Here is a 25,730-nt window from a genome sequence, read left to right as displayed (position 1 = left end):
CTAAGGATGCAAAGATAAACAAAACAGGCATGGTCCCTACTTTCTTGAAATCAACAGTCCAACAGAGATGGCCAATATTATAAACACAATAAAATTTCAATTATTTCAGAACTGCTAAGGGCTAAGATGTTACAAAAACCTATAAATAGGGGGATGTGATAAAGTCAGGGATATTAGAGATGGTGTCCTTGAGAAGGGGACCCTTAATCTAAACTCTATGTTTACAGAAGTTGACCTTAACCAAAGAATAAAAGGTAGCAAAAGTAATCTATTCAAGAGAACAGCACAAAGGCCCTACAGGAGAAGCACATGTGTTGAATAGGAAGAACTAAAAGAAAACTCCATGTGATTGAAATAGAGGGGGCTGCATACCACATATTGAACCTGGAGAGGAAGATAGGTTCTATAGTCACAAAAGGGTTAGAAGCAAGAGACTTATATGACTGGATTTGTGTGTTATAAAGATGGATTTGAAGGGAGGTCAACATTGTGTATGAATTAGAAGGATATCATAGTAGTTCAGAGAAGAGCAAACCACAGGTAAATCAGTGTACAGACTACAGCATACAGAGCAAAGGGAAGTAGATTTTAGAGGTATTTAGATAAAACAGGTTTGGGTGATGTATTGGGTATGGGGAGCGTATCAGTTGCGATATAAAAAATCACCCTAAAACTTAGCAGTTTACAATAAATATTTCATAATTTCTGTGGGTCAGGAATCAGGATACAATTTAGCTGAGTGCTTCTGACTCTGGCTTAGTCATAAGGCTGCAACCAAAGCATTGACAGGGATGCATTTACCTCAAGACTTGACCAGGGGGAAAATTCACTTAGAAGCCTACTCATGTGACTGTTGATAGGCCTCATGTTCTCACTGACTGTTGGCCAGAGACATCAGTTCCCTGCAACATGGACCTTTCCGGGGGTACTCACAATATAGTGACTTGCTTCCTTCAAGTAAGGACAGAGTTAGGGAAAAGAAACACTGCAAGAGAGTGAAAAGCCAGGCAAGAAGGAAATAACGGTCTTTTTGTAACTTGATGTTGGAAATGACATCTCAGCACCATATTGTATTCATTAAAGTGAGTCTCTAGGTCCAGGACACTCCGCAAAGGGCAAACATACCAGAAGGTGGGGAATCAGTGGAGGTCATTTGGGAGGCTTCTGTACCACAGGGAGTGAGGATGCAGGAGGCATTGTGGTATTAATGAGATTGGGAAAGATGGGAAAAACCAAGGTTTAAAGTTATGTTTTGGGCATGGTGAATTTGAAAGGACAAGGTACCTTTAATTTAGTCGACAAATGCATATTTATAAAACACCTACTATGTGCCAGGCACTACTCTAGTAGTTGGGATATAATGATGAACACACAAAAACACTTGCCCTCATTAAATTTACCTTCCGATAGCTAAAGACAAATGATAAACACATAAACAAACAAACTCAGATAATGATAAAGATAGAAAAAAAAATAAGAGGATAAAGAGGATAAAGAATAAACTGAAGAGGATCTTCAGTTATGGTGTTAAAACATGCTTTACAGAGACCCAAGTAGATTGCTAAAAGCCTTAGGATGTCCCCTAGATTCCTTCTGTACTCCCACTGACTTTTTGCTTCTCTTACAGTATTTATCTAAAACTACTTTGTATTGGAGTCCAAGTCACCCTTTACGTTAGGCCAAAAAAATGTGACCTCCATGATGCCTACATGCACCTTTTGGAACCTGTGAATGTTTCCTTATTTGGAAAAAGGGTCTTGCAGGTGTTACTAAGTTAAGGATCTTGCAATAAAGTGATAATCATGAATTATTCAAGTGGGCCCTAAATGCCATCACAGTAGTCCTTATAAGAGACACTGAGAGAAGACATAGGATGAAGCAGGGTGGCCATGGAGGCAGACATTGGATAGATGCAGTCACAAGTCAAGGAATGCCAAAAGCCACAAGAAGCTGGAAGAGGCAGAGCAGATTTTCCTCCAAAGATCCCCAAAGGAGTGTCACCCTGCTGACACCCTGATTTTGGACTTCGGGCCTCCAGAACTGTGGGAGAATAAATTTGTTGTGTTAAGCCACCCCGTTTCTGGTAACTTGTTACAACAGCCACAGGAGACTAATAGACCCTTCCAGTGTTATTCCCTACTACTGGATTCATGGGATTTATCACAAGCTGTAATTATTTATTCACTTGTTTATTGTGTCCCACCCCTACTAATGTGGAAGCTCCATGAAGATGGGGCCTTCCTTGTACACCTAGCTCTTGGCATAGTGTCTAGAATATATTACATCCCTAGGAATTATTTGCTAAATGAATGAATGCATAAATGTCCCCCAGTAGGTAAGTCTTACAAGACAAGAGACCATGTCTATTGGCCATAATTCCTGAAGCCTCCAGCAAAGAGTCTAACCAAAAACTGTTGTTGAACTACGTTTGAGCTCTAGAAATCAGGGATTCTGGATATTATACTGCAATTTACAGTTACGCAACAACCTCACCTCTACCTTTGTAAACATCTGGTATTAGACTTAGTATGTTCAAGTAAGTTTGTTCCTTATCAGTTTTTCTTTTCTTAGCCCTGATAAGAGCAGGTTCAGATACCATTCATTTTCTCATGCTGAACATGATCCACAATGGTTGGCATATTGTAGGGAACACAAACATTTAAGACTTCTGGATGAATTCAAATATCAGGCTCAGTCATAACAACACATCCTTGAGTAAATTCCTAATCAATTCTGAAATGAAATATTCTCAACTGAAAGGAGACTAATCCTTATCCTCACATGGCTGTGAACCTGTGAACCACTTGGCCTGTAGTAGGGGCTCCTTGAGTGGTACCCGGTTATTCATAACGCTTACCATTCACCTAACTCAGCCTTGAGTACAGCATTAGACAAGAGCTCTAAACCAGCTCCATCACTTATGGCCATGGGATCTTGGACAAGCTATTTTACCTTTCTGAGCCAAAAAGTGATAATAATACCTACCCTCTAAGAGTGGTTCTGACATAGAAACTACATGAAGTAACCAAATAGTTAAATTTAAGACACTGCCTGGCTCAGTAATGTATGTAGCTATTTTGAGCAAAAAAAAAACCTTTGGCTTTTGAACATGTGCAGTAAATACTCCTGTTTCAGTGGGCCTTCTGAAACAATGAATGGGACTGACTCTATTACTGCCTCAACAAAACCGAGTTTGGAAAACCTTTGAACCAAAGGCCATGCGAGGGTTCCTTGATTCCATGACTCTTTCCTTCAGCAACCTACCGGCTTTCAGTGTTTACAATGAAGAGAGACCAAACCGACGTGACAGGTTCTCCAGAAGAGTCCAGCATCTGTGGTAGCTCTTAAACCATGCTCATTTCACGCTTTTTCGCAAACAGAGGTCACGACCTTATAGAGCGCGGGTCACAGGTTGAGCGGTCCAGCGTCTCCACGAGACCCTTGAGTTGCCTGGGCAACGCCGACGTCATCGCGTAGTCGCTTTTGTTCGTCGGCGAGAAGCCCAAATTGCTCAAAGCGCAGGCGTCTCGTGGGAGCCAATGGGTGCGGCCCGAACGCCGGCGCCGCTGGGCCCCGCCCCTTTCCGATCGAATTCGGGGGCGGGGCGGCAGCGAGAGCGCGCTCGTCTTTCCCGGGCGACCGGGCGGTTTTCCGTGGCTCTGTGACTGGGCGCCCCGTTACGTAGGTTACGCATACAGTCATTTCCGAAGGGCCTTTCGGAGCCCGCCCAGATAGCTGCGCCCTCCCAATACCCGGGCACCCCGAAAGCGGGGGCAGCGATGGTACCGGGCGGGGGCTCGACGTGGAGCTGACCGGGGGCTGAGAAGAGTCGGGGCGACGCACGAAGCCCTTCCCTGCCGTCGGGGTTCCCGCCCGCCGATTTCCAGCCGTCAGGGTCACGCCTCTCTCGGGACACCCTGAGCACCGTGTCCCCCAAGCCCCGGGCCCCCTGCGGGAATGTTCAAAAATGAGTACCAGGTAACCCGAATCGGCGCTCCAACCTATCTAAAGCATACTCCTCTTGGGTGAAGTAGTTCGTATTGGGGGTCAGGACAAAGCACCCTCCCCACTCCCCCTTAACACTTTTTTTCCCCCCCTGGGTGAGAAGGAAGCTCTGGGTTAGTGGTCTTGACCCCAAAAGAAAAAAGGGGTAAGCATCCACACTTTGGGCATATGATTTTGCTTTTCAATCTCCAGCTCAGTTCTTTTCAAGGTGTATGGATTGCCTGCAACTCTGATTAAAATGCAGATCTTAAACCCCAACTCGGACCTTCTGGATCAGAATCTTGAGGGCAGGGCCCATAAATCTTGAGTTTTAACAAGTTACTTGGGTATTCACTATTGATGCACACTGATGTCTCAGAAGCTGTTTAGAATAGAGTGAATGAGTGAATGCATGAGCGGGTTAAACCAAGAAAGAAAATAAGGATTTTGGCTACGTGTTCTTTTCTTTTCCCCTAAAACTGGGGTCAGTAATTCTCAAACACTGGGGCACGTTAGGATCTCTTGGGGATACTTGTGAAAATGCAGATTTTCTGACCCTATCTAGTCTGACCCTATCCCCTATCTAGTGAATGAGAGTATCTGTAAAAACTTCTCCCAGTAGATTCTGATGCACATGGTCCAAAGATCATAATGGGGAAACTGCTTCTGGGTCTTCCTCTGTCACCTTGAGTATCTCAGTGTCTTCAAAACATGGCTTGCTCTCCTCACCTCACTGGACCCACTGCTCCTTTTTTCACCCTAGTCTCCTTCCCTTCCTTCCTACTTCTACCTGAGGTTACATTCTCTGTTTACAATTGTCCCCTTGCTGGAACAGCCCTCCATTCATTACCTGTTTGTGGCCTCTACCTTTTCATCAAATGCTACTTGCCTTCTTATGAGTGTCCTGCAAGTAGTCTGCTGTTCTTTCTTCTACTCCCATTTGATATCATTAGTGTTAGAACAATTTAAGAGACTTTTCCTCTCAATTTTTGTTGTTATTAAAAAGTATATGCCCACAATGGAAAATTAAGAAAACAGGAGAAAGCAGAAGGAAGAGGGGGTGGATATTTCACCAGGTACAAGGATTTTTCTCTTTAAAAAAACAAAACAAAACAAAAACTGCCTCAAATTTAAAAATTTTATTGATATGTGACCTAATCCCAGAAGCTATAGTAATTTATAGTAATTCTTAACCACACACAGTTTGCACATAATTGCATAGTTGCACATAATGTTAAGGCACAGAAGCAAAAATAACTTTATATTATTGAGAAAAGTTAAAAGCTGGAAATTCTTTACAAAAATCAGACAGATTTGCTCATGTGCGGCTTATAATTAAAATAGACCATAAAAGAAAATCATATTTCATCTTCATTTCAGATTCTCAATTTCTTGCAATTAACTCTTCCTCAGAGATAATCACCTTAATTCCTTTTTTTGATAATTAAAGCTTATGGATATTCAGTAATGTGTTTAGTACTTTTATATAAACATGGCCCTGCATGTTCTCAGGTTTACAGTAGGGAACACATAGCATGTCTATACAAATGATTCTCTATTTTTCTTATTTTCTTATACAAATTTTATAGATTTCCATATCAGTTTATATTAGCTATATAAAAAGATGGGAATGCTCAGAATAAGAATCATACTCCCAAACCCATTCAGTCCCAAGCTTTTTTATTAACCAGTACCAAAATACTCAATTTGCCCTTTTTTAAATTTAATCATTGCTGGCACTATCGAGCCCTTGCTATGTACAAGGTATTGTGCCTGATGGTTTTATGTTTACTATCCTGTCTAATCCAACAACCCATTTTACAGATGGAGCATCAAGAGGTTAAATAACTCTCAAGGTCAGGTAGTTAATAAATGTCAAAGCTGGTGTGGGAGTTTGGGTCAGTATGACTGGGAAGCTTGTAGCCACAGATAACTCACCAGAATTTATTAACCTGGCTTGAGAGTTGAGTTTAAACCCTTTAGTCAGAGATGAATAGAATGTTTTATAAGCATGATTTATATATGGCAAGTAAGCGAACCCCATATCGAGAAACTGTAGGGTTTGTATGGCACAATTTGATGTTTATAATTTAAAAAAAAAAAAAATTTCCTTAAATCATTTATCCAGGGTGACCCAAATCAGAGTGGTTGTGGCTTAAGTACAATCAAGGTATACTATAGGAGTTAATAGCAAGGATAATGTTTCCTCCCAGATCTATTTAACAGACAGATGCCCTGAACAGTGGTTATAGACTGTGTGGTGGATCATATTTCCTCTTTAGCATTGTCTTTCACTTTAATTTAAACATGTTGTTGTTTTTGTTTTCCAGGGAGGTGCATTCGTTGAAATCTTTAGTGCCCAGGGCAAAAATCCTGGAGCAAAATGGAAAATCCTTGGCAGTCCATCTGTGATTTGGAAAGTAAGTGAAGTTAGAGCCACTAAAATCCTAGAAAGAAAGGAGAATTAAGGTTATAAGAAAAAGGTTTTGATAAGGTTTCAGAACTCTTTTTACTGTTAATTCAAAAACCCTTTCATGACCCTGTTGGCTGCAGCTCTCCCAGAAACCACTCCTCTGTCGTTTGAAGACTTTGGCATACATCTCATAACCCTTCTCTATAGGCCAAGTTCAGCTGTTACTTTAGGTGACTTCAGTGTTTGTGAGGAAAATCTCCAAACCCTGAGCTTCTCAATTTCTTGATTTCTTCATCACTAATGACCTCTTCTACTCTCTGTCAGTCCCCATTCCCACTGTCACATCCTGTACCTTACCACAGTAAACTGGAGGGCCTCTGAAATGGCTAAGTAAGACCTTGAGACATCCCTCTCTGACCCCAAGCTTCAGTTCTTAGTCTCATTGTATTTATTCTTCAGCCTAATTGAGACCTTCAGGCCATTGGCCTTTCTACTTCCCCGGTGCTTAGTTTTATTTAGGCATGTATTTCTCTGTCTTCATTTCCTCTCCTCTCCAGCCCAGAATCCAGAGTCTGATTTCAGTCACTTCCCAGGCAAAAGCTTGAATGCCCTTGCTCTTTGTCCTTTCATCATGCTGGCCTCGCAGAGGCCAACCATTTCTGAATAACCAGTCCTCTGTCTTTTCTGAGTGGGGTTCTGAGCCCCTCTAACTTTGGAGAAAAAAAATTGATAACCTCTTAGATTAATAATACTATAAATTCAACCTGAACAGCCTGGAAAGTTCTCCTCTTATGTTCTCTTAGTCTCTCAAATGGTTATTTCTCCATTATCTTCAGGTTTTCAACCCCCAACTCTAACCCCACCCCCAATCCACAACCAGGACAGGCCCTCTTCACTGACTCACCAGAAGACCTCATGCCCCATTTCATGGGGAAAACTGATGACATCAAATAGAAACTACCTCAGCCTGCTGCCACCAGACTAAAAACATCTATCTATCCCTATCCCTTTCTCTTTCACTCCTCTCCTATTCAATTGGGAGAAAAATGCCTTTCTATGGACGTTGTTTTATAGGTAACTTTTTAAAGCTACTGTTAACTGAGTGCTTACTGTTTGCCAAGCCCAGAGTTAGTACATTGCATATATTTATACAGTAGCTTTGTGTGATTGGTACTTTATGCCAATTTTCTGGATGCTAAAACTGAGGCCATGGGGAGAGTAAACAGCTTGCTTGAAATTATAGAGCTCTTCTTGTGAATGAGAGATCAGTGATGCTGGGAGGTAAGGGTATAGAGCAGGGAGCATACTTAAGGCTTCCCCAGGGAAATGACATTAGATCTCTACATGCTAACTGTGCACTCTGTGGGGCTGGTGGAGACAAGAGAGTTTTAGGCAGAAGGAAAAGCACATACAAATTCCTTGTGCAGGAGAGAGTTTAGAATATTTAAGAACTTGAAGAAAGCTACTAAGGCCAGAATACAGAGGGAAAAAAGAGTGCCAAGTAGGAGACTGAAGTTTGCAAAACCACGTAGCAGCCAGAGTAGATGGGGGTTTATGGACCGTGTGTTTGATTTGGGTAAGCTGTTGAAAGGTTTTAAATATATGTCCAACTTGTGTATAGATGAAATAATATAGTCAGTCTGTGTGTGTTCATTTCAAATACAGGAGAGATGCTGTTGTGATGGATATAATACAGATTTATTTGAATGCTATTTAATGCTTAGCAGTCTTAGTTACACTGTATTTCTTAACACATACATAAAAGAAAATTGGGAGGATCTGTGAAGTATTATAATGGGTCTTTATTGGGAATTTGCTTCAAGATGAGAAAATAACCATCTACATTACCACTTTGAGTTATGGAAATCAGACTGTCACATATAAGGAGGCTTTTTTATTTTCAGGTTTGGTTTTGTTCTGTTTATGTTTCTCCTACCGTAGTTTTTTTTTGTTTGTCTGTTTTTTTTTTTAAGATTTTATTTATTTATTTGACAGAGAGAGAGAGAGAGCACGCATGCACACAAGCAGGGGGTATAGCAGAGGGAGCGGGAGAAGCATGGCTCTTAACGCAGGGCTTGATCCCAGTACCCTGGGATCATGACCTGAGCTGAAGAAAGACACTTAACCAACTGAGCCACCCAGGTGCCCCTCTCCTCTACCATAGTTTTTTAAAGTCATCTTAATTGTAACGCTTTAATTAGTACAGATTTTCAGTAGGTGATATATAGAACTTCAGGTTGAGCACTAGGGAAATAAGGCAATGATTAATTCCATTTGAGCCATGGCCACACACCTAGGAACTTATGGACCAGATACAACATAGGTTAGGTGATTTTGTATACGGTAACATGGAGTGGTGTTCAGCCTGTGCTGTTAGATAGGAATATGTAGATAAAGGAGAGGAAGGGTAACTAAATTCTGAAAACTAAATTAGTAACTTGGAAATCCCTGAAACTAGGAAATTTCTTATTATTTGGAGGAAGAGTTTCTTGATACAATAGAGGATTTGTCAAGTGACATACAAGAGCTTCTGTATTCCAATTTCCAGCAGTTTTCAGGGTAAGAGTATCATCAAGGCCCAACTTCTAAGTCATTTGAATCTGGGACTTTTTTCCCCTGTGGATTTGCAGCTCCAGTTTTATGATAGAAGCTAAATAAAATATGTTCCAATTACCACTGTTTTTATTTTTGTTCTACAGGAGTTTGATAAAGAAGTTAAAAGTTTTGTGTTTGTCCTGGAAGGCAGCAGCCAGACAAACAAAATTCAGTTACCAAAGGAGAATAAGCAAATCCGTAAGTAAGATTTTTTTATATTGAAGTTTAACATTTGATTTTTAAATTATACTTTTAGGGCTACCACACAGACATTAGTTTGACTTTTACTGGCATCTGTTAACTTAAAGTGGTAGGTCTGTTTTTAATTTAGAAGTTAACCTTATGCTAGATTTCATGTATACATAAATATTATGTATTATTAAGTTACATATATATATTTTTGATTCACTGTTGATTTGTAACCTGGAACTATTTTTTTAAAATTTTTATTTATTTATTTAGAGACTGAGAACGAGAGCACACAAACAAGCAGGGGCAAAGGGAGAGGGGAGAGAGAATCCCAAGCTGACTCTGCATTGAGCACACAGTCCCATATGGGACTTGATACCAACCTTGGGACCCAATCCCACAGCCCCTGGACCATGACCCAAGTTCAAATCAAGAGTTGGACGCTTAACTGACTGAGCCACCCAGCCACCGCTAGAAGTATTTTTAAGAAGATTTATATTATTTGGTAGCCATTGATTATCATAGTAATGGTATTTATTGAGTAATTACTGTGTTCCTTCTGACTTCCCTAGCACTTTACATTTATTAATTCTTTTAATCCTGATAGTAGTTCTTTTGCAGTGAACACACTGAGATTGGTTCTTCATCAAGAAATCAGATAATTAAGGGTAAGCTTTGAAATAAACCCAAGACGTCCTAAGTTATAGGGAAAATCTGAGAAAAAAGTTGTGTGAAATACTATAGAAGGCATTACTTAGTGATACATCAACTTATATCTTTCAAGAATATTAATACCTAATATGTATAAATACAAGTATGTGTTTCAACAAAAATTCAAAGAGTAGATTTTCAATTCTTTCTTACTTTGGAAATTAGGACCATCATTTTAAAGCAGAAGGAACCTTGAAAAATCACCTGGATTTACAATCAGAAGCCCAGTTATTGGCAGAAATGAGGTTAAGATTCAAGGCTCTATCACCAAATTAGGCTATGCGTAAACTGATGGCAATTGAAGATACATAATTTATCAAAATGATTCATCCAATTTTCATCAACTTTATCCTATGTATTAACTATAGATTTCAAGTGATTTATTAAAAATAAGCACCCAGTTAGTTTTTATGTTGGTCATTTACTTATTTCTTCTTTTACTAATTAAGAACATTTATTGAACACATACAGCGTACCCTGTACTATGAAAAGACCTGTTCTTGGTAGCTGATTTTCTCATTTTAATTCAGTTTTCTAAACTTTCACAGGCTTTGCTTTATCTCCCAGTTAAAGCTACCGCATACATATTATAGATTTCTTTTTTTTTTTTTAGTTTTAACTTGTTTTTTTTTTTTAAGATTTTGTTTATTTGTCAGAGAGAGAGAGCTTGCACACGCACAAGCAGGGGGAGTGGCAGGCAGAGCAGGCAGAGGAAGAAGCTGGCTCCCTGCTGAGCAAGGAGCCTGGTGTGGGACTTGATCCTAAGACCCTGATCATGATCTGAGCTGAAGGCAGGTACTTAACTCACTGAGCCACCCAGGTGTCCCCATGTTATAGATTTCTAAGATGTAAACTGAGCCATGGAAATTATAGATTGAAGATGATTAATTTTTAAATGGTTTGCCAGTGTTTCTAAAATAAGAAATAGAACCTCAAAGAAAAGGGTTAATCTTGGTTGAAATCATTAACTTACTACCATTTAAAAAAAATGATTTCCTCGTAGTTCTTTTTTTTTTTTTTTTTTAAGAATTTTATTTATTTATTTGACAGAGATCACAAGCAGGCAGAGAGAGTGGGGGAAGCAGTCTCCCCACTGAGCGGAGAGCCCAATGCGGGGCTCAGTCTCAGATCATGAGATCATGACCTGAGCCGAAGGCAGAGGCTTAACCCACTGAGCCACCCAGCCGCCCCCCTCATAGTTACTTTTAAACAGTAGAGGGTTTTTTTTTTTCATTTCCACAAAAATTTGTATAGTTGTAAATGAGATGAACTAAGATGAGCCAGAGAAATGTGTCTGAAACTGTAGGTTGTTCTTGTTACAGGAGACACGGTCCATCTGTTTTAAGGATATTGACTTTGTGAGATGGATACATCTGATTTGCAGGAACGTGGCTTTGTTCTAAACCAGTGTTCTCCTGTTGGCTTATCCTTCTATGCTGTGCCCTTAGCATCTATTCACATAATCATGTTACTGATAAAATCAAGCCTTTCTCAGTTGGATCTGAGAAAGATTTCTCCTCTACCAAAGACTCGGTGACTAAAGACAAGCTCCCTTTTCCTACATTTATCTGAGGTTTTTTTTAAGACATAAAACAAGCTTAATGTGTTATAATTGCTTTGTAAAAGGAAAAATGATAAGTTTTAATTGGAAGAAACAGAAGAATCTTTTAATGTGTTTCTTGTACAATGCCCTGTAATTAAAAATTAATCTGGCTCTTCAGCAGCGTGTGTGGTACTGTAACAAATGAAACAGTTTGTAGAGTCTGCCCTGTACTTATGCCTTTAAGATTAATTATTTGTAATTTTTGATAACAGAACTTTATAGCTATTTTCACTTGTATAAAATGACCTTCTGTGTGAAGTTGTTGTTAAATTAAATGGCATGTCTTGAGTAGAGAAGTGGTTTTCCATTAACATTTCTTAATTTAGTTCAGTTACCATTATATATTCCTCTTTCAAGAGTAAACATCTACTTTATTTATGCAAACTTAAAATGAGCTACCCCATATGTATTTCCCACTATATTAGGTACTTAGGAAAAAAGCTTAATGATGAAAGTAACTATTTTTAAGTTTTCATTTTAAATAATGCTATTTCTGAGTTATATTTGAGCATCTCTATATGTCAAGAGTTTTGTTTGTTTTTTTTCATAGCATTTTATCAAATAAAGGAAAGTGTGATATTGATAATCAGATTGTGCAATTCTCTAGTGCAAGAATCTTGCACCATCCACTCTGTACCCCTAACTTAGTATATCATATGTAGTATATCAAATAACTTTGTTAACTTTGCCCCAGGAAGAAACTGTCACAATTTGGGTTATAGTTTCTAATTGTAACCAGTTCGTGTTCATAACCAGATTTGAGTAAATGATTAGCCAACTAAGTAAAGAAATCTGTGATGCTCTTCATCCTGGATCGTGCTGTGGAGCTGCCTGTAGGAGATGCAGCAGAGTCACACACAGACATCTGTCCTTTGGTTGGTATGCCCCAGGACTTAATCTTTTTGAGGCCCTTATTTGAAACCTTTGTTTTGTCTGGCAGTGGCATCTGAATCTTATGGTGTGTCTCTTGGGATCAGTATCCCTGAAGCCTTTTGTTTATCTAAGTTTCAGCTGCTCTGGAGGATGAGGATGATGTCATCTTTATGAGGTTCCCCCCCACCAACCTACTCCCACCCCTACTTTGGTGGTAAGCTTAAAATAAATGTCATTATGACTTGCTTTGTTTAAAACTCTTCAGTGGTCTTGACCTCGCTGCTCTATTGATAGTGCTCTTGCTGGGGTCACTAGTGATCTCTGTATTCCTGAATCCAGTGGCTCATTCTCAGCCCTGATCTTGCTTGACGTATCAGTAGCAGTTAAGTTGACACCATCCTACTGCGTATATTTTTCTTACTCATCTTTTTTTTTTTTTTTTTTTCTTCCCTTTTCTCATCTTCCAGGGTGCCCATCATCTGGGTTTTCTTTCCACTTCACTGGTCTTCCTTTTTAGTTTGCTTTCATGGTTCTTCCTCTCCCCAACCCAGCTTCATGTTGCTGTGCCTGTAGACCTGACCCTTGACACTCTGTCTACCTCTAATTACTACTTTGATTATCAGTGCTAGTCTCATGTTGTAAATACCATCCCTGTCTTATTCCAGCTTGAATTTATTTCCAAATCAGAATTCTCCCTCAAACTCCGGACTTGTATCTTCAGTTGCTTAGATGACATTTCTGTTTGGACAGCTTCATCTTACAAATTATTCCAGTTGCTACAGATAGCCACATCTCTGTTGTTAGCAACCTGTCTTTCCAGTAGCTCTGACAAAAAAACTTCAGTCAGTCTGATTTTTTCTCTCTTGATTCAATTCATCAGGAAGATCTTGTTGGTTCTATCTTCAGCTTAGACTTCGAGTCTGACTACGACTTTTTGTCTCCTCCAGTGCTACCATTTCTCATGCTTGGAATATCTCCTGTATTCGTCTTCTCATTGCAACCCCCCCCCCATTTTTTTACTTGCTTCCCTACCATTTGTTGTCAGTTTCACAGCTAGAGCAATACTTATACAAATGTAAGGCTCTCCACTACTGAAAATGTCCCATCTCTGAGTGAAAACCAAAGATCTGTAGGACCCTACAGTATCTGGTACCTTCTTTTTTTTAATTTTATATTTTATTTATTTATTTGACAGAGATCACAAGTAGGCAGAGAGGCAGGCAGAGAGAGGAGGAAGCAGGGTCCCTGCTGAGCAGAGAGCCTAATGTGGGACTGGATCCCAGGACCCTGAAATCATGACCTGAACGGAAGGCAGAGGCGTAATCCACTGAGTCACCCAGGCACCCATCTGGTACCCTCTTAATTCTCTGACCTTATCTTCTGTTGCTCTTGCTGTTGTTCACTCTATTGCGACCATACGGGTCTTCTTGCTGTTTTCAAACGTAGCCTGGTGCTCTGTCACCTTTGTACCTGTGCATAAGCTGGTAACCCTCTGCCCAGAACTTTCTTTTCCCTAATAGCTGCATGGCTCACCATCTCCTCTTCTTTAGGTGTTTACTACAATGTCATCTTCTCAATGACAGACCACCCCACCCTATAATTTATAGCACTTCCACACTCTTGATCCCTTTTACCTTTCTCTATTTTTTCCATGTACTTATCATTTAACATGCTATTTGTTTCTTAGGGTTTGTTTGTTTGTTTCTATTGTTTTTTCTCACTATTGCTAGAGGTAAGCACCTCCAGCATAGAAATTTAGTCTATTTTGTTCACCTAGTATAGTATCTGACACATAGTAGACATTCAGTAAATCTTTGTGGAATAAATTAATGAATGTATGAGTGGATTCCCATTGATCTTAGGATGACCTATATCCTTCGCATGGCCTTCACGGCCCTGAATGATTGAGATCTAGCTATTTGCCAGAATTACCTCCTGCTGCTTTTCCCTTTCTGTGTCTTTTACCAGCCCTTTATGTCTTTATAAAGATTCATCCACTCCTCTTTGGCTTTTTCCATCACATGATGGAATATCCCCTCTTCCTATAATATTTGTTCCTCCATCTCCCTCACCCACTCAACCCCTATTCTTTCTTCCCAGCTGAATTCCAGTGTTATTTCTGCCAGAAAACCCTCACTCATCATCCTCTTCCCTCCAGCGACCCAGGATTATACACTTTCATTTCACCCTGACCTTCTCTTTCCTGGAACTAGAATATCGGTTCTAAGAGAGTAGAGACGGTATTTGTGTTATTCACTACAGACACATCCACATTGAGTCTGGCATGTAGTAGATGCTCAGTAAGTCTTTTGTTGAATGATAGATCTAATTTAATCCATACAAATAATCCTGTGAGGTATATATCTAATTTGTCAGCTCAGTTTTACATATGAAAGGAAAAGAGCCCAGAGAAGTCTTCTTACTTGCCTGAGGAATATGGAATGATAATAGAGGCATGCCTGTTTCCTGCCTTCTGGGTTGAAGTGGGAGAGGTACAATTCAGTGTGCTGTTTGTGCCAGGACTGCCCTAGGAACCAGGAAGTAGCTTCAGTCATGACATGGCAGAGCACTTGTAAAGGATGACTGTGTTGTGTTCTCTTTCCAAACTCATGGACAATGAGACAAACACTTGTGAGAAGTACATGCAGTATACAACTGTCACTGGCTGTAATGAAGCAAGTATAAAACCACTGTTTAAAAACCTAATGGTGTTTCACCAGTTAAATGTGTTCTAAAATATTCAAAGAAAAGAAGGACCTGACCTTTTAAAAATAGAGGTAGTTTATCTCAGCAGAGAACAGATTATGAAACTGCAGGAACCTGCATATTTCAATAAAAAAACTAAATTTTTATGAATTTATATACTTGATGGGCATTTTTTGACTAATAGTAGTCACATTCAGCATTTCTTAATAATTTTCAATGTAATGTAGCCAAAAAGAGTCAGTTTAAATTTACTAGGCCATTGGAAAAAAGTATTACTGTAGAGTTTATTTAGCATTTCTGACACATAGGATCAGTGTATGTCAAATGTTATTAAAGTACTTTTTTCTTTGTCGGATCATCACCATATGGTATTGTCATACTTCTTTTACTCTTAGAAGTGAAGCCTTTTGGACACCAAGGCTTCTATATGTGAGAAAGTTGAATTACAAAGCTTTTTTTTTTTGAGGGCAAGTGTCTTTCATATCTAAAAATGTTCATAAGAAAATGCCCAGTATGTGTAGCATAGTTCATTGTTCTTGAAGAAAATTGGGCCAATTCAATGAGATTTGTGATACAATTTAAGGACCTTTGTAAATTCATTTATCCAGTGCTGTCTCAGCTCTGTATACAGAGGCCATTGTGCAATGGAAAAACGCCATAGGGCCAATCAGTGGAAGATGCAGGAGAGAGATTAATTAATGATGATGTATTCAAGTTAGCCTCATTTTGGTATCTCACTTCGGTTTTGTAGTCCAGAACTCAGAGATGCCTTATTGGCTTTTCCCATAAATATGGTAAAATCCAGTTCCTAGGATGTTTACAAAAGTCAGAGCCTGTTATTTCCTATTTCCATTATATTACTCTATATATGGCTCTCTGGAGCAGTTTGTAAGCTTAGCATTATAAGTAAAAACTTATCTTTGTATGTTGGATTTAAAAGATACTGAGCAGGGGCACTTGTGTGGCTAGTGGGTTAAAGCCTCTGCCTTTGGCTCAGGTCATGATCTCGGGGTCCTGGGATCAAGTCCCACATCTGACTCTCTGCTCAGCAGGGAGCCTGCTTCCCTTCCTCTCTCTCTGACCTCCTCTCTGCCTGCTTGTGATCTCTGAATGTCAAATAAATAAATAAAATTTTTAAAAATAAATAAATAAAAATAAAAAAATAAAAGATACTGAGCAGACTTGACCAAATATGTTTATTTTGTAGGAACTAAATTTTGGGTAAAGTGTGGGAACTAATTAAGTTGTGTTCAGGAATATTGCAAAACAGTTTACCAAAGGAATTATAAACCAGAACATACATCCAGATTATCCAAGCATGTGTTGTTAAAAAACACAGCAAACAAACAAACACACATGTATTGTCGCTTTGAAATAGATAAATTTGTTAAGTCTACTGAATTGGAATAAACAGAAAATAATATGCCTTTTAGATGAGTTGCTTTCTTTTATCCAAGTGTTTCCCCATACTGTTAGATTTCTAGGATAGATTCACAGATAATTTAGACATTTCCATTTCCTACAGAAGTCCCACATGAGGAAATAAGTTCCTAAAAGCCATGTTTTAGGAGGAAGTGATTCTAAATCATCCATTAGGAACATCATAATTGAGAGAGCAAGCAAAAGTTCAAAACCTGAGAGAAAAGGAATTAAGTGAATGGGTTTGAAAAGGTAATATAAAATCAATTGATTTTCAAAACAGTTGTAGACTTCAGCCATCAAAAGTGCCATAGGGGTTGGTTTTTCTTCAAATATTTTTAATTCAGATGAAAATGGTGATAGGGAATGAAAGCGATCAGTTGTGGTTTGTGAGCACTGAACTAATTAAAAGTATGTTAAATTAAAAGGCATTATAAATGAAAATACGTTCCTCCATCCATCTCACTGTGGACACATTTAAAGCCATATGAACCAGATATGGCTCATCAAACCTTCAGTTGTAGTTGTCATAAATAGAATTGTTTTTCTTGATCTATTGTTTTTTATTAAGTTCTTTAGTACAATTAAAACTGTCAGCAGATAAAAATAATTGCCACATGTTTTTATGGTTGCCTTGATGTGAATCTGTAGTTCAGTTTTATAGGTTTCTATTGAATGTGTACATTCTCTTGCAACCTAATAAAAATGGTAAGTAAAAAATTATTACTTTTTAAAATTTTCATGAAAGTTTCACCAAGTTTCACCAAGCCCACCAAGCCCCTCCCTTAAGAGGCAACATTTGTTGTTATAATTTGATTTGGTTTTCATCTACTTTTTTGCTTTTATAATGAAGTTGTAGCTCATGGGCAGTGCTATTACAAATCTACTATATTACTGAAGTGCTAGAAGCTTCAGGTTGTTGATGGTGTGTGATTGTGTTGGTTTATATGCACATATAAGTGGTTTGGACATATGAATGTATATTTTCCCCCTCTCATTCCAGTTGGACTGATCCAGAGGTTTCTCGTACTTCAGATTTACATACCCCTGGGACAAGACTTCTCCACTGAGTTGCTGTAAGATATACAGAACTTCTTTCAATGTTTTATGTGTATTAGACATTTGGTCAGTTGAAACAGTATAGACAGTCATTAATTACAAGTGGCAGTTTTTGCATTAAAGAGCAGTGACTTATCAAGTTGACGTGAAGTAATTAAACTAATTTAATCGTATTTCTCAGATATCATTATAGTCTGGCATTTCCCCAGGGGAAGAAGGCAAATTTCATCTGTTTAAGAAAATACCAAAGGATTACGGACTTGACAATAAACAGCCTATAACATGCAGAAACAAATAATCCAAAAGTTTAAGATTTTCGTCCAAATGAGGGGCAGTTTTGTACTCTCTGCTATTGAAAACCACATTTAGATTAAAATTGATCAAGATACCTCATCTTAAAGTTATTTACTTTAGCTTAGAAATATCAGCTGACACATGAATGGCTTAGAATATATTTGTTTTAAATAGCCTTGCTGTGAACAGATTGTTTAGCAAAAAGTGAGAATATACAACTTTAACTCAATTGGGCTGTCTGTTGTCTGAGATGATTGTGAGAATGAAAATAACATTTGATTTATACACTCATATAAAATGGAACCTTGCTTAAGATATCATTAATATATTTGCACTTTTAATAACATTAGATTTAAGGTATGCTATTTTCTCATTTTTCTTTGTAATTAATAGCCGTTCGGGGCCTAAGATTAGTCTTTTATTTTCCCTGCTGGAATAAATGGCTTTTCCTATTAATGAAGTTAATTTTGTACTAGTCGCATTGGTGCAAACTGAGAGGAAGAAAGAGCTTTCTTAGTAAAATGAGAAAAACATAAATTTGAGGTTATTCTTTTGTCTTTGTTTATATACATTAAATTATTAGTGATTTGTATGTATGTTGGAAAAAATATAAATTTAGATAATAACATATGATCTTGTTTTCTTAGTTGATAAAGGACAGATGGAACAATACATACCTTCATTTTATTCACCTTTAAACCACAGTAAACTTCCAGGGTTTTCTGGAAGTTTATCATCTGCCATGGTTATCATGATTCTTTAAAACAGTTCTTACAGGAACAGCACCAACATGCTATTTGAGGCTCTTATGTATCTTTCCCTGGTTCTGCAGAAAAAGCATTTTCAAGATTGTAAAGGCATTCCAAAGGTGCAGAGAATACCACATAAAGCTCTATTTCCAATGTAGGGGAAAGTGGTTCCCACCAAATGGAAGGAGGCAAACTGTATTTTATTTTTAAACTTATTAAGTTCCTTATATAGAAATCCAGTGCAGTGCCTTTCCTTCTGATCTCTACCACCTGTGCTTTGAGATTCTTCAGAAGCTGTGGCAGGGGCACTCGTGGTTGGCTTTCTGATCAAAGCTGTGCAGGATGCTTGGCTTAACCTTGGAGCAGACTCTCACTGAGGAGCATTCTTCGCCTATGCAAAATCAAGCTTTATTTGTGCCCCCAAATACTTGAGCTTATCACGCTAGCCTAGGCAAGATACTGTTTTAACTAAGTTAGTAATAACTAAATCTTTAATTATTGAGAAATTGACAGGTATGTTAGTATGTTAGGTTTAACTTTGTCTCAGCAAGAGAGTAGCTGCTCTAAGTAAGCCTGACTACACCTTCATTACCCTGTTATTAATGAACATCTTGGCCAACTTAAGGATGGAAAAACATTTTCAGGGGTGATGGGATTACTTATTAGATTTTGAATTCACTTGACTGTAATCATAGATTCTCTTGTGCTCTATGGACAAGCATTTGGATTTTTCCAGAGGCTTTAGATTTGTAGTTTTAGGAAAATAAATGTCTTATGGACAGAAGATCAAAATTATTAAATAACTGGCATTCTCTGTTCTGACCTTGTGAATTTAGCAGATTATAAGGAAATATATTGATTCTGCATTTGAATTTGCTGCTAATAGATAATCAAGATATTTTGCCATTTTAAGAAGTAATGGCAGAGGCCATATTTTTACAAGAAAGAACATAGAAAAATGAGTATAGACTGTCTTTCTAACTATAGCTTTTTTTTTTTTTCTTAAATGAAAGGACTTTCTTTCAACACCTTTAGTGTTTTACTGTATTTCTAGCAGCATAGCTCCAGGCTATTTGAAATAATACATTTCCCTAATAAGCTTGGAAAGTCTTATAGCAGAAAGATATCTGGCTTCTAAAATATTCCATTGTCAGAATGGGAGAGGCATTTTGTTTCACAAAGATACAATAATGCATCAAGAGGTTTTCATAAGTGGAGGCTTGCCAGCTGCATTATGAACGTAATCATCGTTTCTTCAGTATCTTCCCGTGTCTCTCACGTCCACTAGATGGTAATCCTGCTCAGGGGAGGTCATATATCTGTGGGTTTGTGGATGCCTTGGTGCCAGCAGCAGCCCTGCCTGAGGAATCCTCCAGTCAGTCCACAAATTACTGGATCCCTGTTCCTGTCAGGCGGTGGTTTAGGGGTGGGAGGTCAATACACATTAAACGTGTACACTTTTTCCTACTCCCGCTTCTTCCCTCCTGGTCCCAGACTGCCATTGCATCGCCCCTCATCTGCTGTTGAGCATCCCAGTGGATTTCCCAGATTCTCCTGTCTTTTTTCAATGCCGTCCCCACACTGTAACTGGCGTGATCTTTCTAAAAACCAACTGGAATTCCCATTGTATTGAGGATAAACTCTCTCCAGTCCTTGATGGTCCTGTGTATCCCAGTCTGTCCCCTCTCCCTTCTCATCTCATACCTTTCTGCCCTGAGCTCACCATTTGTCAGCCACACTGGTGCCTTTTTGGCCTTACTGGCCTTACTGGCTTTCCCTTTCTCACACACCAGATAAAGAAGTCTTTTCTTAGGGTCCTATGCGCAAGTGGTTTATATCCCCATTTCTTTGCCTTGCTAATTCCTACTCAGTCTTCTCATCTCCGTTTATGTGTCCTTTCTTCAAAAAGACCTTTTTGGATTTTGCCCTACAAAATGAGTTTCATCTTTTATGCTCTTTTCTAGCACCCTGTTCTTTTTCCTTCTTTACGGCTATACCAGTTTATAATTCTGTGCACTTGGTTATCTGTCGTTGGGGGTAGATTTTGAGTTCCACGAGGATAGGGACCCCATGGGTTCTGGTCACATGATATGCCAGGACCAGGAACCTAACAGATGCCTGGCACAAAAGCTCTGATGTGGGTGAGGAGGCAGTGGGGACAAATGGACTGAAATGAATGAACAGGACCCAATCTGTGTCCTCACAAGAGTTTATTCAGAGAGTGAAAGATCAGTTAAAAGGCAATTTAAATACATCTTTTTTTTTTAAAGATTTTATTTATTTATTTGACAGAGATCACAAGTAGGCACAGAGAGAGAGAGAGAGAGAGAGGAGGAAGCAGGCTCCCCACTGAGTGGAGAGCTCGATGCGGGGCTGGATCCCAGGACCCTGGGATCATGACCTGAGCCGAAGGCAGAGGCTTTAACCCACTTAGCCACCCAAGCGCCCCTAAATACATCTCAATAAATGTTGTGATGACATAAGAGCAGGACCTGTAGGTGACATGGGAAATATTAGGTGGAAGTAAGAGCATAATCTTGGGCCTAGACAGATCCAGTGTCAAGTCCTGGTTTACCTCTCTGTGACTTTGGGCCAGTTATTTAACTCTCCTCACCTGTGGGATGAGAGTAATAATATCTACTTCACAGGTGTGTCATAAGAAGTAAATGAGAAAATTAACATAAAGTAACAATGGTTCAATTTACTAATCACTTACTATATACTGGACATTGTCCCAAACGCTTTGTTTTAGTTGAATTAATCCTCAGAATGAACGTATATAGTAGTTATAATCACTGCCTCTGTTTTACCATTAAGGTAACTGAAGTCTGGAAAGATTAAGGAATTTGCCACAGGTTATACACTGACTAACTCTTAGAGCTAGAATTCAGGGACGCCTGGGTGGCTCAGTCAGTTAAGCCCCTGCCTTCCGCTAAGGTCCTGATCCCTGGGTCCCAGGGTCTAGTCCCACATCAGGCTCCAGGGAGCCTTCTTCTCCATTTGCCTGTCACTTCCCCTGCTTGTGCTTTCTCTCTCTCTCTCTCTCTGACAAATAAATCATAAAAAATAAAATCTTAAAAAAAAATAGAGCTAGAATTCAGACTTAACAGTGTAAATGCGGGACCTGTGCTCTGCACTCTGCACCACCGTGCCGTGCTGTTGTACTTGAAAATACCATTATTTTTCTATAGTATACATTATTTTTCTATACAAACTGTACATACATACATATGTAGTAGGGATATTTTATTTGAATCCTGTATAGGACAAAAGTGCTAAGCCTTCTATGTCTTCCTGTAATAAACACAGTGCTATCATTAGAGCTCTGGGAGGGGAAAGGTCTTTCATTCTAGATGTTCCTCTTTGTTCAGAGCTTCATAACCTGACCAGCAATTACCCAAACACATTACATTTTGGGTGTAGAGAAAAGGGAGTGTTTACCGTGCTAATGCATAATGTATTAGCAATAAAGTACTCTCTTACTTCTCTTCTGGTGTCAGCCCACAAAATAAAATCCCCTCCCTTACTTTTTAAAAAATAAACTCTTTTTGACTTACTTCTTAGCATTAGCACTTTTCATTTCCAAAGTATGTTAGTGTACCTATATCTCACTATTTAACCTGAAGTTAAATGATTTAGTAAACAACAGATTTTTGAGAATTCTTTCCTTTTGTGATCTCTTCCGTGCATGGCAGTGGGAAGCCAGCGCCTCCCCTGTGTGGGTTGTTAGGTGTTTCGGAGCCTGGGGGCAGACATCTGGTGCACGGGAGGAATACCACGAACCTGAGCTCTTGGAAAAGAACCAACTGCATCTTGAAATAGAAATCCGTTTTGCTATATTTGATGCTGCCAGTCACATTAAATGATTTTGGAATATTATATTTTTGACAGGAATTGCATTCATTTTACTGAATATGGTTGAGCTGCATTAATTCCTTTCTCTATCCTGATTTTGTCATTATTTCAATGAATTCTGAGAGGCATTTTGTACTGTTAATGCCTCTAGTGAGTTGACATTATTTTTCTCTTTTTCACTCATCTCAACCAGTGCCTTTTCAGGAGATGGGATGAAAGCACTATGAAGCTGGTGGTGAGCATCATGTGCTATTTGGAGAGGTTGGGGATGCTTAGCCTGCAGGTCCTGGGAAATATTATTGTCAGAAGGTTTCGCATTTTGAGCCTTTAGGTATTTGGAGTACTGCTTTCATTTGGAATCTCATGAGGTAAATTCTTAAAAACAACAACAACAAAATACCTGCTGATCCTTTGTGATGTCTTCATTGCAATATTCTGAATTTGAATTTATATCTGAGTAGAATTTAATGATTTTAACCTAGAATTCCATCTGAGATTTATGATGCTCATTCCAGAATTTTTCTCTCATCCTTTTGCTATATCCCCTAGTTATATGCCTTTGGGCCAGGCACTTAACTTCTGTCTCAATTTCCTCCTCAGTAAATGGTAATGTGAGCTTTTTTCTTTTGTTTTAATTGTCAGAGTTAATCGGTGATGTTGGGTTTTTTCCCAAGAAATACTAGGAAGGTTAGGTCCATGTGGATCTTAAAGTTTCCTCTTTCATTTCTGTAAAATGGAAAATTGAAACACACCCATCCCACAAAACAAAGCTTTAGTCTCAAGGTAATTTAATAAAAGTTTTCCCTGTATCAACCTTTTCTGTATTGCTGCTAGTGAGCTAGACAAAGAAGTCAAAAGAGAAGTTTAATAGAAGTTTCAGGCCCTTCTACCCTATTGAGTTTTGCTCCTGTCTCTTCTTGAGTAACATTGGGGACCGTAGACTTCTCTGAAATTTTATACCAAGTAAAGGAAATATGGTCTCCCAGCCACAGACCTGTTCTTTTCACATGGCATCCGTCTTCCTCAGCCACCAGAGTTGAAAGAATACCTAAATGTGATACCTGTACATTAGAATGACATTGGCAAAAGCTTTTGAGATTGTATCCATTTAACCAAGCACAAATAACTCTTCCTGTGGAAAATTTATGTTATTATTATTATTTTTTTTTTGTCATTTTGATCCCTTTCTTTGGAGAAAAGAGTGGTTTCTATGTATCTCTTAAGTAATGTGTAGAAACAATGTTATCCAAGAGCCAAGTATTCTATTATCCAATAAAATATTTTATGTCACATCTCTAAACTGTGTGTTTAGAACCTGGCAAAAATGGCCAGGTGTTGCTCTTTTTCAAATTAGTAGGAGTATCGAGTACTAAAGTGGTCATGACATTGCAAGTTTCATTAACATTTTGAATGTAGCTCATGGCTAATTCCAACTTCTATTTTTTCTTTTTAAAATCATCAGTATTTAAATCTCATTATTTTAATTATATCCAATTAAATGTACTTGCATAATCAGTATATTTTGTTACATGCATTAGTAAGGAGAGCACTTTAAGATGCTTTGCATAGTGTCTTTCATAATAAATTTGCATGCCTTAAAATAGGTTTTATGTAGGAGATTTAGATAACACATGTGGTAGGTATATAAATCAGATGCCATATTCCTTATCTATTAAATAAGTGTTTTTTGAGAAATCTTTTGTTTCTGGTTATTAGTTTGGTTCATTTTACTTTTCTAAATTATCTTGACAGTACTCTTTAGATAACCTAGATACATTCTGAAAGCTAAAACACAATACTAGCAAAAGAAAAATTGTACATATGCAAATATTAGGAAGTGTTCTTACACTAATTTATTATGCAAAATCATAATTAAAGGTCATACATTTGTTAGAGTGCTGTGCAGTTAAATTATTGCCCTAAACACCATCAGGGCATAAGTCAAAGTCCTGTGATGGGTCAGCTTGCAGAGTCCTGGGAGTCACTGGTTTTGCCCTGGGCAAGATGCTAAGCTGTGTCACAGCCTCATTTGTACAATGAGGGAGATATTCATACCTATTTGTTGAGTAATTACAAGGATTAAGTTCATAATGCCAAACGGTAACTGAATAGTTAAGTCATAATTTTTATATCTCTAAATAACTGCTGAAATATTTAATTTTTAGATTATTCTTCTAAAACATTTTTAAGATTTTTTTAAATTTATTTGAGAGAGATAGAGGGAGAAAAATGAGCCCGTGAAGGGACAGAGAGAGAAGTGGGCTCCACGTGTGGCTTGGTCCCAAGACCCTGGGATCATAATCTGAGCCGAAGGCAGATGCTTAACTGACAGAGCCACCCAGGTGCTCCGGTTCTTCTAAAACATTTTGAAACAAGTTGGGCGTGTCTCTTCTCCTTGTGAAGTTTTCATGGTACTAGTCCCTGAAGAGAGATGGGAAAGCTTTTTTTGACTACTAACTCATGCAGGTGTTTCATATGGAAGAAAGTGATCAACATGAAGATGAAAAGAAGAGTCTCCCATCTGTTGGTTACGGATGCTAGCAGTTTATTTAAAAGACAACTGTAGGAACTCCCAGCTTAGAGCACTGGTTTGAAGGGACTTACAGGTGACCAGGCCAAGTGCAGAACCAACCACAGATAGACAGGAAGGTTCATCTGTGAATAAACAGGCCCTGGGAAACATAGATAAAGCACATAGATTTCCAGTGTTTAAGGTATAAGATGTAGGCCTTTGCTGTTTACTACAGCCCGTGTTCTCCTTCACTAACAGGGATGATTAAAGATGACTCATAGCAAATCCCATATCTTCCAAATGCTCTTATTTCTTTAATATGGCAGAGTTGGAAAGATAGGTTTCTTCAGTGCCATTGATATATAGCTCACTTTTTATTGTCAGGAGAAATGTTTCATCTGGTTTGGTTCTCTTTCCTTTTCACTGTATTTTTTTTTTTTAAGATGTATTTGAGAGAGAGAGAGAGAGAGAACACAAGCAGGGGGAAGGGTAGAGGGAGGGGAAAGGAAGAGAATCTCAAGCAGACTTTGCGCTGAGCACAGAGCCCAACAACGCGGCTCTTGTCTCACAACCCAGAGGTCACAACCTGCACCGAAATCAAGAGTTGGATGCTTAACCAATTGAGCCACCCAGGCAGTCCCCCCTTACTGTATTTTGTTTTTATTCTGGCACTTAAATATTTCAGTTATTCAAAATAAAATAATTTTAAACATCCACAAAATACAATACAATGTATATGTTATGGGATTTCTAAAGTCCCCATTATAA

The 25,730-nt window shown here is 38.6% G+C and overlaps 1 protein-coding gene across 6 annotated transcripts in view; it reads left to right on the top strand.

Annotated features, from left to right (window-relative positions):
- Positions 1 to 3,758: 3,758 nt before the first annotated feature.
- LOC111144282 (chromosome unknown C3orf67 homolog) overlaps positions 3,759 to 25,730 on the top strand; it is a 247,545-nt gene continuing 225,573 nt past the window's right edge. For 5 of the 6 annotated variants that reach the window (XM_022498519.1, XM_022498523.1, XM_022498520.1 and 2 more), the window contains exons 1-4: positions 3,759 to 3,978; positions 6,315 to 6,404; positions 9,097 to 9,190; positions 17,497 to 17,569. In XM_022498519.1, the coding sequence (XP_022354227.1) occupies positions 3,958 to 3,978; positions 6,315 to 6,404; positions 9,097 to 9,190; positions 17,497 to 17,569 (278 nt within the window). In that variant the 5' untranslated portion in view covers positions 3,759 to 3,957. Of the gene's footprint in view, positions 3,979 to 6,314; positions 6,405 to 9,096; positions 9,191 to 9,808; positions 9,850 to 17,496; positions 17,570 to 25,730 lie in introns of those variants that run through there. The other variant, XM_022498522.1, reaches the window with a different exon arrangement.

Source organism: Enhydra lutris, unplaced genomic scaffold, assembly GCF_002288905.1.
Source record: "Enhydra lutris kenyoni isolate GAN:26980312 unplaced genomic scaffold, ASM228890v2 scaffoldscaffold10, whole genome shotgun sequence".
Classification (NCBI taxonomy): Eukaryota; Metazoa; Chordata; class Mammalia; order Carnivora; family Mustelidae; genus Enhydra; species Enhydra lutris.
The sequence above is the reverse complement of the archived record's forward strand: the minus strand, read 5'-3'. Positions and strand labels throughout refer to the sequence as shown.